A 14188-nucleotide genomic window follows, 5' to 3' on the forward strand; every position below is an offset into this window, starting at 1 on the left:
ATGATTTAGTTGGGGATTGGTCCTGTTTTGAGCAGGTGGTTGGACTAGATGACCTCCTGAAGTCCCTTCCAACCCTGATATTCTATGATCTATATAGTCTCCCTCATACAACCAATGAAATTGTTGCATGCAGATTTGCTGTAGAGTCAGAGTGATGGTTGGTTGTTTCCTTTATCACAATGGTTGAGGACTCTTGGCATGGCATAGACATGTGCCTTGCTTTCTCTCAGAGGTTATTCATAAAGTCAAATTGGCCGAGAACTTAAAAACTGGATAGTAACAGACCGTGAAACCCAGAATGATTGATTGCAACTGGTGATATTCTGAACCAAAAGAGCTCTCAACCATGCTGTTTCCATTGCTTTACTTTGGTTCAACAGACATTCTAGGTTTCACAATGATACACAGATGGAGTGACACTCCCGGAATCTTATCTATATAATGATCGTGGAATCTTACCTTGATTCAGGATTACCACCTAGAATACTGCTCTAAAGATAGCAGGCCCCAAAATAATGTTCCTCTCTTTCCATTTTACTTTCAGAGTGTTCAACCAGATTCTTCTTCCCCTCGACATGTAAGTCAATGTGTATGCCATTTCAGTGCCCTAATGGGTGCAGCACTTCCACCATTTGAGGATTCTCTCTCTTTGCCTAAGTCCTGTACATTTGGGGAGAAGTGCCATATTTGGGATGAGACTTCTATTGTTGTACAGGACTGGGAATTTGAGTATTTAATTCCAATTATGGCTTTCTGTGGGTTGGGCAAGTCACAACCTCTTTGCTGTAGTTTTTCAATCTCTAAAATTGTGACTATTTAACTCTCAGGTGCATTATGAGGACTAATTATAAAGCACTTTTGAAAATGGAAAGAGTTCAGATTGTTACTGTGGAAGACTCAGAGCGGGAAATTTTATTATGCATGTATTAGATTGGTGTGACAGAAGTTTATTTTACTTGTGACCTAAGCCAGAGGTGAGAAACTGTATCAGTCCTCTTAAGGAAGCTATGTATAGTATTGTATTTTTTATTACATATCTAACAGTGCTACTTAGCAGTAGCAAAATCTGACCAATAAATACAAACTGTATCTTAGTTTGAGGTTTACATCTAAGAAAAACACACTTTTTTTTCAGTTTTGTTTACAAGAACACTTGAAGCATAGTCTGTTGTTTGTTTTTAATATCTCAGTAAGGAACGTAGTTTAAAAACCTGATGGAGAATAAAGGTAAATCTGTTCATCTAGAAAGGCATTGAACATTAGAGCCATAAGTGTCCTTGTCTTTACACCAATATAAGACAGATTATAAAAACTCCCTGATGTACTGTCATAAAATATTCTTTGAGAGATGTTGACAAACTATGGGAGAGGGCTTTTGGAGAAAAGGATGGACAAAAATTAAAATTTGTGGTTATGTGAATTTATTATAAATGTGAAGAGCATATTTCTGTTCAGTAATGAAACAAATCTTCTATAATTTTCAGGGTCATAATCGTATCATAGCCTATAGTCGGCCTGTTTATTTCTGTTTGTGTTGCGCTCTTATATGGTTGTTGGATTATGGCAGCAGAAATACATCTACAACAAGGTTCAGGTTGTATGGAATGGTTTTCACCAACCCGTTGCTGCTGCTGTCCGCCAGGGACTTAGTTATAGGTGAGTTACTTTCTTGTACGTGAACATCCAATAACCAGGATATTATATTAACCGTGGGTTACAGTTGGCTATTCCACTACAATGGAGGCATTTTAGGCTTTAATTATCTAAATCTCAGGTCCAGATCTCTGTGTCAGACTGTTGTAGCACTACATTCTGACCCCAGTTCACTCTCCCTTCGTTGAGAGAGCAGCTTTAGGGTTTCTGGTGTCCATAACAGAGCTTTAGAGTGTGAAAATTTTCCTCTCTCAAACAGCTAGGAATTTAAAATAAGTATCACAGTTGGTGGTGGTGTGTTTATAATTTGTATTTGTATTACTGTAGGGTGTAGGAGCCCTAGTCATGTAACCTATTGTGACCCTATTGTGCTAGACACTGTACAAATGCGGAACAAAATATGGTCCCTGCCCTGAGGAGCTTACACTCTATACGACAAGAGTCAGCAGATGGCTATGGACAGACTGGGGAGTACAAGTAAACAAAGACACAGTTTTGGTCAACATGATTGGCAATGGTATCTTCTTCAGGCTCTGTCCATCTTTGAGATAGCTTTCAATGTACTTTAACTAACTCTCTCTCTCTCTCTCTCTCTCTCTCTCTCCTGTTCTTAATCCTTTCCTTCCAATATTCTGCTCAGGTAAGCTTGTCTCGATCCATGCAATTTGTACTTGTTGATAATTGTGCTCATAAAACCCAGTGATCAGTGCATCGCCCCTAAATTCTTCTTTTTTTCTGAACAATTAACACTAATTTTATTTCAGATAAAGTGCTTTCAAAGCAGCTAATAGCACTGAGGGCACTGTTTCACAAAATGCTTTGCATTCCACAAAGAACTGTACATTGGTGGCAAACTTAAGCCACTAAGGAGAAGCAAAGAGCACAGATCTGAACCAGAATTCGTTCACTCCTGGAGAAGTAAGACCTGTCTGCCAAAGAACACAGACGCTGGGCAAGACAAACCTCAGAGTTGATTGGCTTCATTGCCATGTGCTGGCATTAGACTAATGAGAGCTCAACTAGGTCATCTGTTGTTATTTGGCCACCAAGTGGGACATGTGGACCTGGTTCATAGACAGTCTAAATCCACTCCAAATGTTTGTCAGAGAACAGTGCTACAACAGTTCGATACAGGTAGTCTGAACTAAGATGAGAGAGAAGGAGCTTAAGATGTCTCTATTGTGGTGGAAAAGCATATATAGCCTCTGTGTAATGTCCAATCGAATGGAATCAAACGTCCTCTCCTTCATTTGTAAACTTACTTATCAGTTGCAGTGACGTTCTTCTGACTGTTAAACAAACCTATAGTAGCACAATAAAAGCAAGGGTGAAATTTTGTCCCCGTTGAGTTAAATGGGGCCAGAATTTTCCCCCTGGAGTTCATGATCTGATGAGAGGCATGAGAGCCTTCATTCTTGTGAGTGACAAATTTACAAGACTTTATACCTGAAGACCCTCTTCCCTGATCTTTACTATGTGAAAATGAAAAGTTTGTGATATAAAAGTCCAGTCATGTTAGACTGGCTCACACAGATTTCACTGGTGGTTAAATTGGGAGTCAGCGAAAATGTACTTATCCCTCTGAATTTTGGAAAGTCTTGACTAATCTAAGTTGGAGGTGGACGTTAAAGTGAAGTCTAATACAATTGGAAACTGTTAGAAGGTCCCTATAGTATAGCCATAGCAATGATGGATTGTATCTTGTTTGACTATATCACATAGCTTAAAGAAACTATGAAGAGTATTGCAATATATCAGATTTTCCATACTCACTTTTTTCACCTTTCTTTTCCGTAGTATTTACGCTGTGTTTCCCTATAGTATTCTTCATTGGTCTTCTGCCTCAGGTGAATACATTTGTGATGTACCTCTGTGAACAGCTGGATATTCATGTCTTTGGTGGCAATGGTGAGTGCAGCTTTTATGTCAAAGATAGAGGGAAGTATTAAGTAGACCAGGCAGCTGCTATCATTTTTAAATCAAATTAATAATGTAATTTAAAAGTCTATTTAGTAACATGATTTCTAGGTCTGGGCTTAAAATACAGAACCCATTGAAGTCAGTGAAAAGAACCCATACTCATTCACGTAGCACAGTTCTGTAACAAAGAGCAATTCCTTTCACAGTGTAAGTATAAGTAAAATAGTCCCTCAAGTGTGCTTTTACAGTAAGAGAGCTTATTGTCAGAGTTTATTGTTTCAAAAAGTTGCAAAATAACTTATTGGTAGAAAATTCAATTCTGGGGCAGTGCAGAAAAGGAGAAAACTCTTCACTTCCCTTTAAAAACCTATCAAATGTAAATCCAATAAGAGACTTGTACTTGGGTGAGGGGCAGAAAAATGATCCATTCACAGAAAAATATTCCTTCAATAATTTGTATTTGGTATCTAGATACGATGGTAAAAAGGCAGATTATGAATGCCCAAGATATGTAGAACTGTGACATCTTTATAACCCGTTTATCAAAGCGCTTGCAATTCCCACTTCAAGGCAGGTGAAAGTGTACTTTTATTGAGAACTCCTTATTCCCTCCCCATCTCCTTGTTGTTCTCTACATTACTTAAGGATTGCTTACTGCTTCTCCCTCACTTATTCATCCTAAAGTTTCCCTACTCTTATCCACAGCCTCTCTCCAATCTGACCAGGGCCGAACTTGGTTTTAAATCCATCAACATAGTGGCTTAATTAGCTTGCGATGTGATTGTTGAGCACTACTAAGAGCTCTTTTCTTTTCATCTCAGATAAGATGCACTCCTTAGGGCCAGGGAATACAAAAGAGCAGCACTGAGCCCAATACGTTTCTTTAACTAATTTTAGTTGTGGTGAGGATGCAAACATCTTCAGTGTACCTGTATCTGTGAGGGTTCATGGGCACAGTTTAAATATTAGGTATACATTTAAATTAATACCTTTCCTGCAGCATCCTTCTGTTCTCAGATTTCTGAGCAGTCACTTTCAGTCATGCAGTGCTCCTGATGCAGTGTTGATTTGCACTTTCACTAAGATTTGAAAACATCTCTCATCGCTTCATTACCAAGCTCACCTATTGTGTTACCTAATCTCCTTATCCCAAGACGTGTTCATTACTAGCTGCTCACTTTAACTTTTCAGTGATGTTTCAAAAACATTTTTTGCAAGAAATATTCATCAACAAAAACCAAAATGAGAACAGATTATATAAGTTAGTAGTGCTATCAACTATGCGGGGCTCCGAATTTAACCTTCCATAAGAGTATCAAGTGTCAAATTGCCTTCAGCTTATAAATTTATATTTTGTTTATAAAAGGGAAAATATTCTCTGGTTTATTGCTGAGAATTAAGAAGATTGATCAGATAGGTCCAACATAGTGCCAGCTTTCATCTCCTAATGCTTTTGCTGCAGCAATAGTTGACTATTCCCAAGGCAGTGCTGTTGAATAAATGGTAAACAAAACATGTAAATCATGCTCAGTTAGAAAAATAACTTGTGGGGGAGAGAGAGATTGTATTTGCGAAGTAGGAATTGGTAGAATTTTTCTAACATTTGAGCAGGTATTGAAGCAACAAATTGTTGCAATTTTTGTAGTTCAGTCCACTTTAAAAAGTCTTACGTTTTCAAGTTTGTGCAGCTGATCCTTTTCCCCACCCCACTTTTACTTCCAGCCACTACAAGCCTGCTTGCAGCTCTTTACAGTTTCATCTGTAGTATTGTGGCAGTAGCATTATTGTATGGATTGTGTTATGGCGCCCTGAAGGTAAGCAGTACATTGATAGTATATAAATAAATATTTAGGATTTGATTCTCCACTTATTTACATTTGTGAAAAGTGTGTGTAAAGTGTTACCATTCTGATTTGGTAACGTTTTACTTACTTTGCCATATGTTTAATTTCATAAGATCATGTAACTATCTAATACGCACTTGTGTTCAGTGAAGCTCTCCACATCTCCCTTAAATTTATTTTCTGCACTGGTTCTTGTGAGGGGCACGTAGCAACTGGTCAACTTCTTGCATTGTCTTCATGCATTCATGTTTTTCCTGATTCATCCAAAAGGTTGAATTTGAAAATCACTCCCAATAATGCAAATTAGAAATAAAACATTTTTACATTAATGCTAATTTTGAAAAGAAAGCTGGGAACAGTTTGCTCTGCTGAAGTGGTGAATATCTGTTTATGGGAGAGGGGTTGAGAGGCAGCTGACAAGCACAAGGGAACAAAGAAAAATGTATACTTGCTCAAAGTACAGCTTTACTCTGAAAAGCAGCAAAAAATATGACACTGACTTCCATGTTTGTGTGTAGTGTGTGTCATGATTTCTAGGTCAAATGTGCTTGGTTTACAAGTAAAATTACTTTTTCTAACTCGATCCTGCAGGATCAACCTGGGCTTTGAGAGTCAACCTTGCTTCTTTTATTACTTGTGATGATGGAAAGATTTACTAGCCAATTTGTGCCTTCGGTGAACCTATAGATCTGCAATAGTTTTCAGTATCTTTGCAGGGGTGTAACTGATTAGATCGTAGTAAACAAATCAGTTGATATATAAGATAGAACAAAACTTTGTTAAATCAATCTGATCCCTGCAGATCCAGCATAGTAGGAGTAAGAGTAAATATTTTTTCATCTGAAGTCAGCAAACATTACAAAAGGATTAGTTCTATTGAATAAGAAGGTGACACTTTTTTACATAGTCAATTTTCAGAATGGAACTGCAATTTAAATTTTTTTTAAGGGATTATGATCCTGGGGTGTGTGGTAAGTGGTATGTACAGTACATTAAAACTGTTGAACATTTAATTACATGGGTAAATTACATACGACTGTGTGGTACTTGTAAAATAAACAGCAAATAATAAAACTATTGCAGTCTTCTAAAACCAAAATGAGGATTCCTTGTGAATTACTTTTGAATCCAAGTGATGCAGCATAGTAAACAGGCACACCAATTTATTATAGCCTGAGATGGAGTTTACCACCAGCTTTGGGCTGCATTCCCAAGCAACCCGACTCCAAGAAGATCCAGTCCCGGTGTGTCAACAAATACCACAAGGGAAAGTTGAAAACAATTTATTATAGTGTTCGTATGGTATTCACCACTTGCATAACATGGTTATAGGCAAACTAGAAGCAAATATGTAGAGATTTATTAAATAAGCACTAATTATACAAATCAAGGGTATTAACATTGGCATTCTAACTTTATGCTTGATCAGACTGTAGCACTCTTAGGACATGATCATTAAGTTAATAGGAGTTTTCCATTGACCGGAACAGGAGAAAGTTCAAACTGATTAAAGGCTTTAACTTACAAAAAGTATAGGTTAACATTTTAACAAAATACCTTTATTTTTAAAAGCGCATGACTTTTTTCATCTTTCCTTTTTCTTATTACTTTTTTTTAAGTTTTCTGATTTGTGATATTGATTTTATATATTCTTGTCTTTCTATTAAAATTTAATTCTTCTGTCCCCAGGATTCTTGGGATGGCCAGCATATTCCAGTCCTCTTCTCAATATTCTGTGGCTTGTTAGTAGCGATGTCCTATCATCTCAGCAGACAAAGTAGTGACCCTTCTGTACTTTTGTAAGTGACTGACTGTACATCTGTCCTCAAGGCAACTCTCAAAGGAGATCCATTAGTAGAAACCCAGTAGTACCACTGAAACTGATGTTGGTCCAACCCTGTGGAAAACAAAAGGGAGGGACGAGTGATGGTCTGGTAGTTAGGATGCTGGCTGGGAACTCTCAAAACCCAGGTACAGTTCCCTATGCTGCCACAACTTCCTTTGTGACATTGGGCAAATCAATTAATCTCTGTTTGAGTTCCCTATGTATGCAATAGGGATAATTGTATTTACCTACCTTATAGAGGTATTGCAAGAATAAATACAGGAAAAGTGGTGAGCCACTTGGATGCTATTGGTAAAGAGGCCGTAAAAATACTTTGGAAAGCTTCCAAATGTGGCTATATCAAGCTTTATTACTAGTAGCATCTACTAAGAGTTTGGATGCTTGGTCAGTATGGCCCTACAAATTAAAGGAGTGTGGGTTGGTTTGTTAGAGCTTTAGTTAGTACTAGAGTCCTTGGTTGCCTATTTTGTATTTGGACCAACAGAGACTACTTGGGGGGTGGAAAATCTGAACAGATTTTATTGAGCTTTTTCTTTCAGTAAAAGAGAGATGAGGCAAACAGATAGATAGGCTTACCTTTATATACCTATTGGGATTTCTAAACTTTTTTAAGTAAATTGAGCCACAAAAGATAGCAGATTGGGACTGCTTATGTTCTATTAATTTGTAATATGCCTCTGATTTTGTTACCTCTTCTAAACCCACCCAAAGCAATGTATTTATCACAGTGAATTCTTGCTTTGCATCTTTTTAGCTCTTTAGTACAATCAAAATTTTTTCCTAATTCTGAAGACAAAAACCCAGAGGATCCTCTGTCTGAAGTCAAAGATCCTTTACCTGAAAAACTTAGAAATTCAGTGGTAAGTAGGCTTGCTTTTTGTAAAACTCAACCCAGATATATATACTGAATCCTGGCCAATAGAGTATGTACTAGTTTGGCGGTGAGTTAGTTGGAATTTGTTAGCACTATATACTCTGCAGTCCAGGGCTTGGACTTCCAGGGAGTGAGCCATTCAAGTCCCATTGACTTTAATTTGACTTCAAGAATTTTAGGTACATGTTTTAACACAGTGAAAAATAACTCCTTAAGGATTAAGTTAATGCTAATGGGTATTTGAGTCAAAATTTTACATTCAGAAGACCACTTGCAATCTACCTTTAGAATGCATTTCCACTTTGAATATAAAATGCTGAGTTTGTTGCCTCATTGACTATCAGTATTGAAACAACCCTGCATCTTTATCTATACACCCAATTAAAAATGCACAGCCATGAGAAAAAGTATTCCCTTTGCCTTGACAATATAAGCTATCAAAAAAGAGATACAATTAGGAAGGCCAGAACTCCCAAAATGATACAGTGAAGGATAACTGATGGTGTTCTGTAACTCATGTTCACAATTTAATATGTACCTAAATAAATCTAGTAATACCTGGTTTGTGTATGAAGGCTCAAATGAAAAAGAGTGATAGTGGCCAAAAGATGTTAGCTCAGTATTTTTGGATAAACAAGAGCTTTGGGCAATCCAGCCCACACAGAAACTAAAAACTAAGGAAAGCTGGTGGGTTTTTTTAATGAATAATGAGTTGCTTCTAGTAACACTGGACACTTGCTTTATTGACTTAATTTTATCATCACATTCTTTGGATACCTAGAGTAAATCCACTGTAAATGCTTGTGAAAATAACAGTATCCAGTTGTTATCCTGTTTCACATAAACAAGCAGTAAGTGAGAAACTTAAGAAGCTTAGTCTATTTAATTTATCTAAGAGAAGATTAATCGTGTTCTAAAAGTACCTGTATGGGGAAAAGATTTACTGCTAGATACTATGGGGCTCTTTAATCTAGCAGACAAATACATAACAAGATCCAATGGTTGCAAACTGAAGTTTAAATAAATTCAGGAAAAAAAAAATTTATGTGCGGGCATTATTTTTTTTTTAATAGCAAGAGTAATTAACCATTGGAAAAATTTACCTAAGAATGTGATGGATTCTTTCATTTGAAGTCTTTAAAACATGATCACATGTCTTTCTAAGAGATGCTCTAGCACAGCAAGAAGTTATCGGCTAGATGCAGGAATTACTGGGTGAAAATCTTTGGCCTGTGTTATGCAGGAGGACAGACTAGATGTTTCTGGCCTTAAAAGCTGTTAATTCACTTACCTACATTGAGGCAATAGGCTCAAATTTGGAAGGAAAGAATATCCAGAATGAAAGTGTTTTGTCCATTAACTTCTCATGTATGGAAGTGATTAGATATTTTAAATTAAATCATTTGGACACATGCTCTTGATCAAGACCAGGTAAGTAAGGGTTATCTTCCATGCACTGGTGCTTGTTGCAGTTCTTTCTTGGGAGTTGGGAAATAAAAATGGTGGGATTTTTGAAAGCACTTATTTAACTGCTGCTGCTGTCAAAGTTAGAGAGGAAAGTTCAGTTGACTTCAGTGGAAGCAGATTTAGATCAGTGCTGAAATCTTTTGACAGTAGCGCCCCATATTCCTTTAAGTAACCAAAGAGGTAAGTGGAGGTGACCCTAGGACTGGAAGAAGAGTACCAAAATTTATGTCCTCTAAACTGTTTTCTTTTTATTCCATAGAATGAACGGTTACAATCTGACCTGATAGTGTGCCTCGTCATTGGTGTACTCTATTTTGCAATTCATGTCAGTACAGTATTCACAGTTTTGCAGGTTAGTTATTGCATTATGCCTCACAATTTTATAAAAATACCTGTACTTTCTCTTTTCTTGTAGATGTCTTTTTGTTAATGCTACTATTTAATACTCTTTTTATGGTTGTACACAGTGGCCCCATTTGGGCTTGGGGCATGACTTACACTAGGTGCTATTCAGACATACAGTGTGACTAATACCTGCCATGAAGACCTTTTAAATCTCAATTTTTTTGTTTCCCCAATATTCCTCTCCCTTTTCTTTCTCTCCTCCCCACTTCTACTTCTCTAAGTGCTCCACTCTTTTTGATAAAGTGCCCTTCTTTCACTCTACCCACCCACAGAAATACCTACAAGCTCATTCTAGAGAAGGGAGAAAGTAAATTGATAAAAAGGTTCAAAAGGGTTTCACCTGTTGTGGCTCCTAGACAGTGTCCATCTCCCATGGGATGGAAGTGGGGGGGTAGAGGGATGGTTCCTCGCAGGATATCGGGGGGCAGGAGACCTTTCCTTACAGTTGCATTCTAAGCTTCCACCTATCAGCCTAGCTATCATTAGCATATGCTTCAGAATACCCTTAAATATTTTCAGCTTGACATGTGACTTAAGGCCACATTGTGCAACAGGATATGTGTGGGTGAAGGAGTCTGTCTAAGCAGATCCAGTGGCGGAATTTGCTATTTACACACCAGAGTGGCGGCCTAAGTAGCTGGAGAAACCTTCTGAAACTGTCTAGTTTGATTACAGTATTGAAAGCAAATATAACTTTCACTCTGAGCAAAAGATCAAATTGTTAGGGCAAATATGACGGGCCAAGTTGCTGCACAGATGACATATGCTGGATTTTGGCTACCTGGAAGAACTAGAATGTCTAATTTGTTTGTCCAGCATCACTGTTCCAAGTAATACGAAGAAAAGAAATGGCATAAATTCTGGAAGGATTCCAATACTCTATTGCTCTCTATAATTACAAAAATGGAGCGGCTCTTCTTAAGCATTTGTCAGTTTATTTTTAAATCTAAACGTTTTCAGATGGAGGGTCCTTCTAGCTGAGTACAGATGACCACATCCACACTAGTTTTTGCTAAAAACAGATGTCTCTTCCAGGGAAAGCCCAAACTCCACCCATGCCTGATGAATGTGGCTTCCATCCCCACCTAAGAAAGTTGATTATCTGCTGTTTAGTTAACTAAATAGTTTATTAGACTCGGGTTTATTTTAAATGACCAAAGACATCAGAAATTTAAAAATGAGCTTCTAGACAGACCCCTATGAAAAGTTTTAACTTTGTGAATTCACAGCCGTCTTGCTACCCATGAAAATATGATTCATAATCCCAATTTAGCTCTCCCAGTAGGCACTGCTGTAATGTAAAATGCATACCCATGTCTCTAAATATCAGAGGGGTAGCCGTGTTAGTCTGTATCCACAAAAACAAGGAGGAGTCCGGTGGCACCTTAAAGACTAAAGGATTTATTTGGGCATAAGCTTTCGTGGGCTTACGAAAGTTTATGCCCAAATAAATGTTTTAGTCTTTAAGGTGCCACTGGACTTCTCGTTGTTTTCATGTCTGTACAGATACTGTGTTACTGTAAAATTCTTAAACAGCAGTGCGCTCACATACCTGGAGGTGGTGATATATTACAGTATGTAAAGGGTATACTTCAGTAAGAGGGTGCTATTCAGCTCTTCTTCAAGAGAAATCTTAAAAATATAATCCAGAATGAGGATCGGTCTCTTCTGCACTTGGACCTTCTTTTTATCTAGCAGAAATTCTCCTTCAAGGATAATAGTTTTGCCATTTTAGAGATGAAATGCAGAAGAATCAGAACCAAGTGTCTATGAAAGAAGATCAGAAGTACTGTAGAAGAAAAGGTAGCAACCCAGTCTTCAGGGAAGATCAAAAGTAGAATAATCTGTCTCTCTTAGAAGTGTTATCCTCTGAGGCAACCCTCGTTATTTTACATTCATACAGTTAACATACTTTCTCATGTTAAAAGGGGAATTGCAGTCCAGACGTGCTTTTACGGGCTGATTTATAATGGTTATAGAAAACATCAAGTTAACTGATTTGCTTCTTGTTTATAAGACTGAGAACCTATCTTTTGTTCAACTCTGCTTTTTCTTTAGCCTGTCCTTAGCTACATTTTGTATGCGTTGGTGGGCTCAGTAGGATTTTTAACCCATTATGTGCTGCCTCAACTCCGAAAGCAGCTTCCTTGGCACTGTTTCTCTCACTCATTGCTGAAAACCAAGGAGTATTATCAATTTGAAGTCCGAAGTAAGTATCAGTAATTTTTTTTGAATTTGCTCTAATGGTTGAGCAGTTTATATTAACCATCACTTTAACTTTTTGCTTTATAACTTGTCATTGCTTAAATGTTTCAGGGTCTCTGATTGACAGTGTTAATTCTTTCCTAGCTCAGCATGCCTTGTTTGATCCTGTGGCATTTTATGTATCTTTAGTAAGTAGTAATGATGGCGTCACATTAGCAATGCTGCTGTTATGATGAATGCAGTTGCATTTAATCCTTGTTATTGGGATCTTACAAGTGTCAAATTTTACTCTCTGTGCTGAAACTTCTCTTGCAACATTTTGGCAAACAACATATATTTTTTCAGTGTCTTTTTTTTTCAACATTTTGGAGGGTTTAAATTGTTTTTATTTTAGATTTCAGACCCACTTGTATACTTTCAGCTTGCTATATTGGTCCGTATTAAAGACTAATGCTTTTGGCATGTTTCTAGAAATTTAATTGGGAAATAACAGCCAAACATCTGAAAATAGACTATAGTACAGTGCATTATATTTGTTTAAAAGGGTACTAAGTGTGAAACTGCGCATATACATATATATATATATATATATATATACATATATATATATATATACATATACATATACATATACACACACACATGCTTAAACATACATTTATCTGCACTATACATCTAAAAATGCACCTCCATTTTATTTCTTTCATTAATGAAACTTTTTATGAAACTTTGTTTTCTGAGGAACTTCCATTTTTAAAAGGTAACAAATTATACCTTAGGTTTCAGAGTAGCAGCCGTGTTAGTCTGTATTCGCAAAAAGAAAAGCAGTACTTGTGGCACCTTAGAGACTAACAAATTTACTAGAGCATAAGCTTTCGTGAGCTACAGCTCACTTCATCGGATGCATTTGTTAAATTATACCTTAGTTAACCAAAAAAAAAAACCTTGCAAAAAGTGTTAAGAGTTTATATTTACATACAGTAGTATCCTTCATGTGAGGATCTCAAAAGCCTTTATAAAAGTGAAAATTATTACCCGCATTTATAAGTGGGAAAACAGACAAAAACTAAGGCCCCATTCTTGCAAGCCAGTCTGTGTGATTGGACCCCCTACAGCTTGTATGCAGCCCCGTTGGCTTTAGTGGAGCCTTACTGCACATGCTGTGGAGTGTATTTACATAAGCATTTGTCCATGTTGATCAGTGCCTAAATATTTTAAACAAGATTACATGGCAAGCCAGTGGAAAAAATCTATATAGAAGTTTCCTGACTCCTAGTTCCTGCTCCAATTGCTGAATTGGGCTAGTGAATATACATCGGAGAACTGTCCAATTCTGCATTCAGATCTTGAGTTCACAGGCAGCCTGGTTTAGAGATAAAAAACAGTTTTTATTGAAGTTTATTAGTTCACATATCTCAGTGTTAACCTGAGCCAAATCTAGCATTGCATGCAAGAAGCAGCAAATTGTGCTATTTCCTGTTTGAGTCATTTAATGGCAAATAAGAACTGCCAGGTCAATAACATTCTAGTAGCCCTGTAAATAGGAATTAGTAGATAGCTGAGTAGTAAAGAAGATGAAATAAATTTATAGCAAACAAGCATCTTGTTTCTTTACATAGTTCTAGAAGGGCTGTCAGATTTGTATCTAAAACTTCATCTCACACCAGAATGCATTTGTGGTCTTCTAATTAACCTGCACTTTAGCCAGGTAAATTGCTGTCTCAGCACCAGTACCCATAGCTGCAGTTTTAAATTCCATTATTTCAGTGATTACATGTTCAAATAAATACAGTCAGTCTTTTGATTTGATATCAGATTTTTTTGATGAAAAAAACCTACCTAAATACAATTTTATGGCTGAGAATTAACATGCACACAAATTGAGAAACTCTCTTGTTGCCTGCAGAAATTGTAATTAGGCTGCAGTGCTCACATGTTTGTAATGTTGTCTCACATACTAATGTTCATATTGTT

At 37.0% G+C, this 14188-nt stretch overlaps 1 protein-coding gene across 12 annotated transcripts in view; it reads left to right on the forward strand.

Moving 5' to 3' along the window:
• Positions 1–14188, forward strand: part of PCNX1 (pecanex 1) — a 136438-nt gene that overhangs the window by 80415 nt on the left and 41835 nt on the right. For all 12 annotated transcript variants that reach the window (XM_043517855.1, XM_043517852.1, XM_043517853.1 and 9 more), the window contains 8 exons: positions 545–577; positions 1485–1656; positions 3451–3561; positions 5296–5387; positions 7107–7216; positions 8018–8123; positions 9864–9956; positions 12068–12218. In XM_043517855.1, the coding sequence (XP_043373790.1) occupies positions 545–577; positions 1485–1656; positions 3451–3561; positions 5296–5387; positions 7107–7216; positions 8018–8123; positions 9864–9956; positions 12068–12218 (868 nt within the window). The remainder of the gene's footprint in view (positions 1–544; positions 578–1484; positions 1657–3450; positions 3562–5295; positions 5388–7106; positions 7217–8017; positions 8124–9863; positions 9957–12067; positions 12219–14188) is intronic.

This window comes from Dermochelys coriacea, chromosome 6 (assembly GCF_009764565.3).
Source record: "Dermochelys coriacea isolate rDerCor1 chromosome 6, rDerCor1.pri.v4, whole genome shotgun sequence".
NCBI classification, from domain to species: Eukaryota; Metazoa; Chordata; order Testudines; family Dermochelyidae; genus Dermochelys; species Dermochelys coriacea.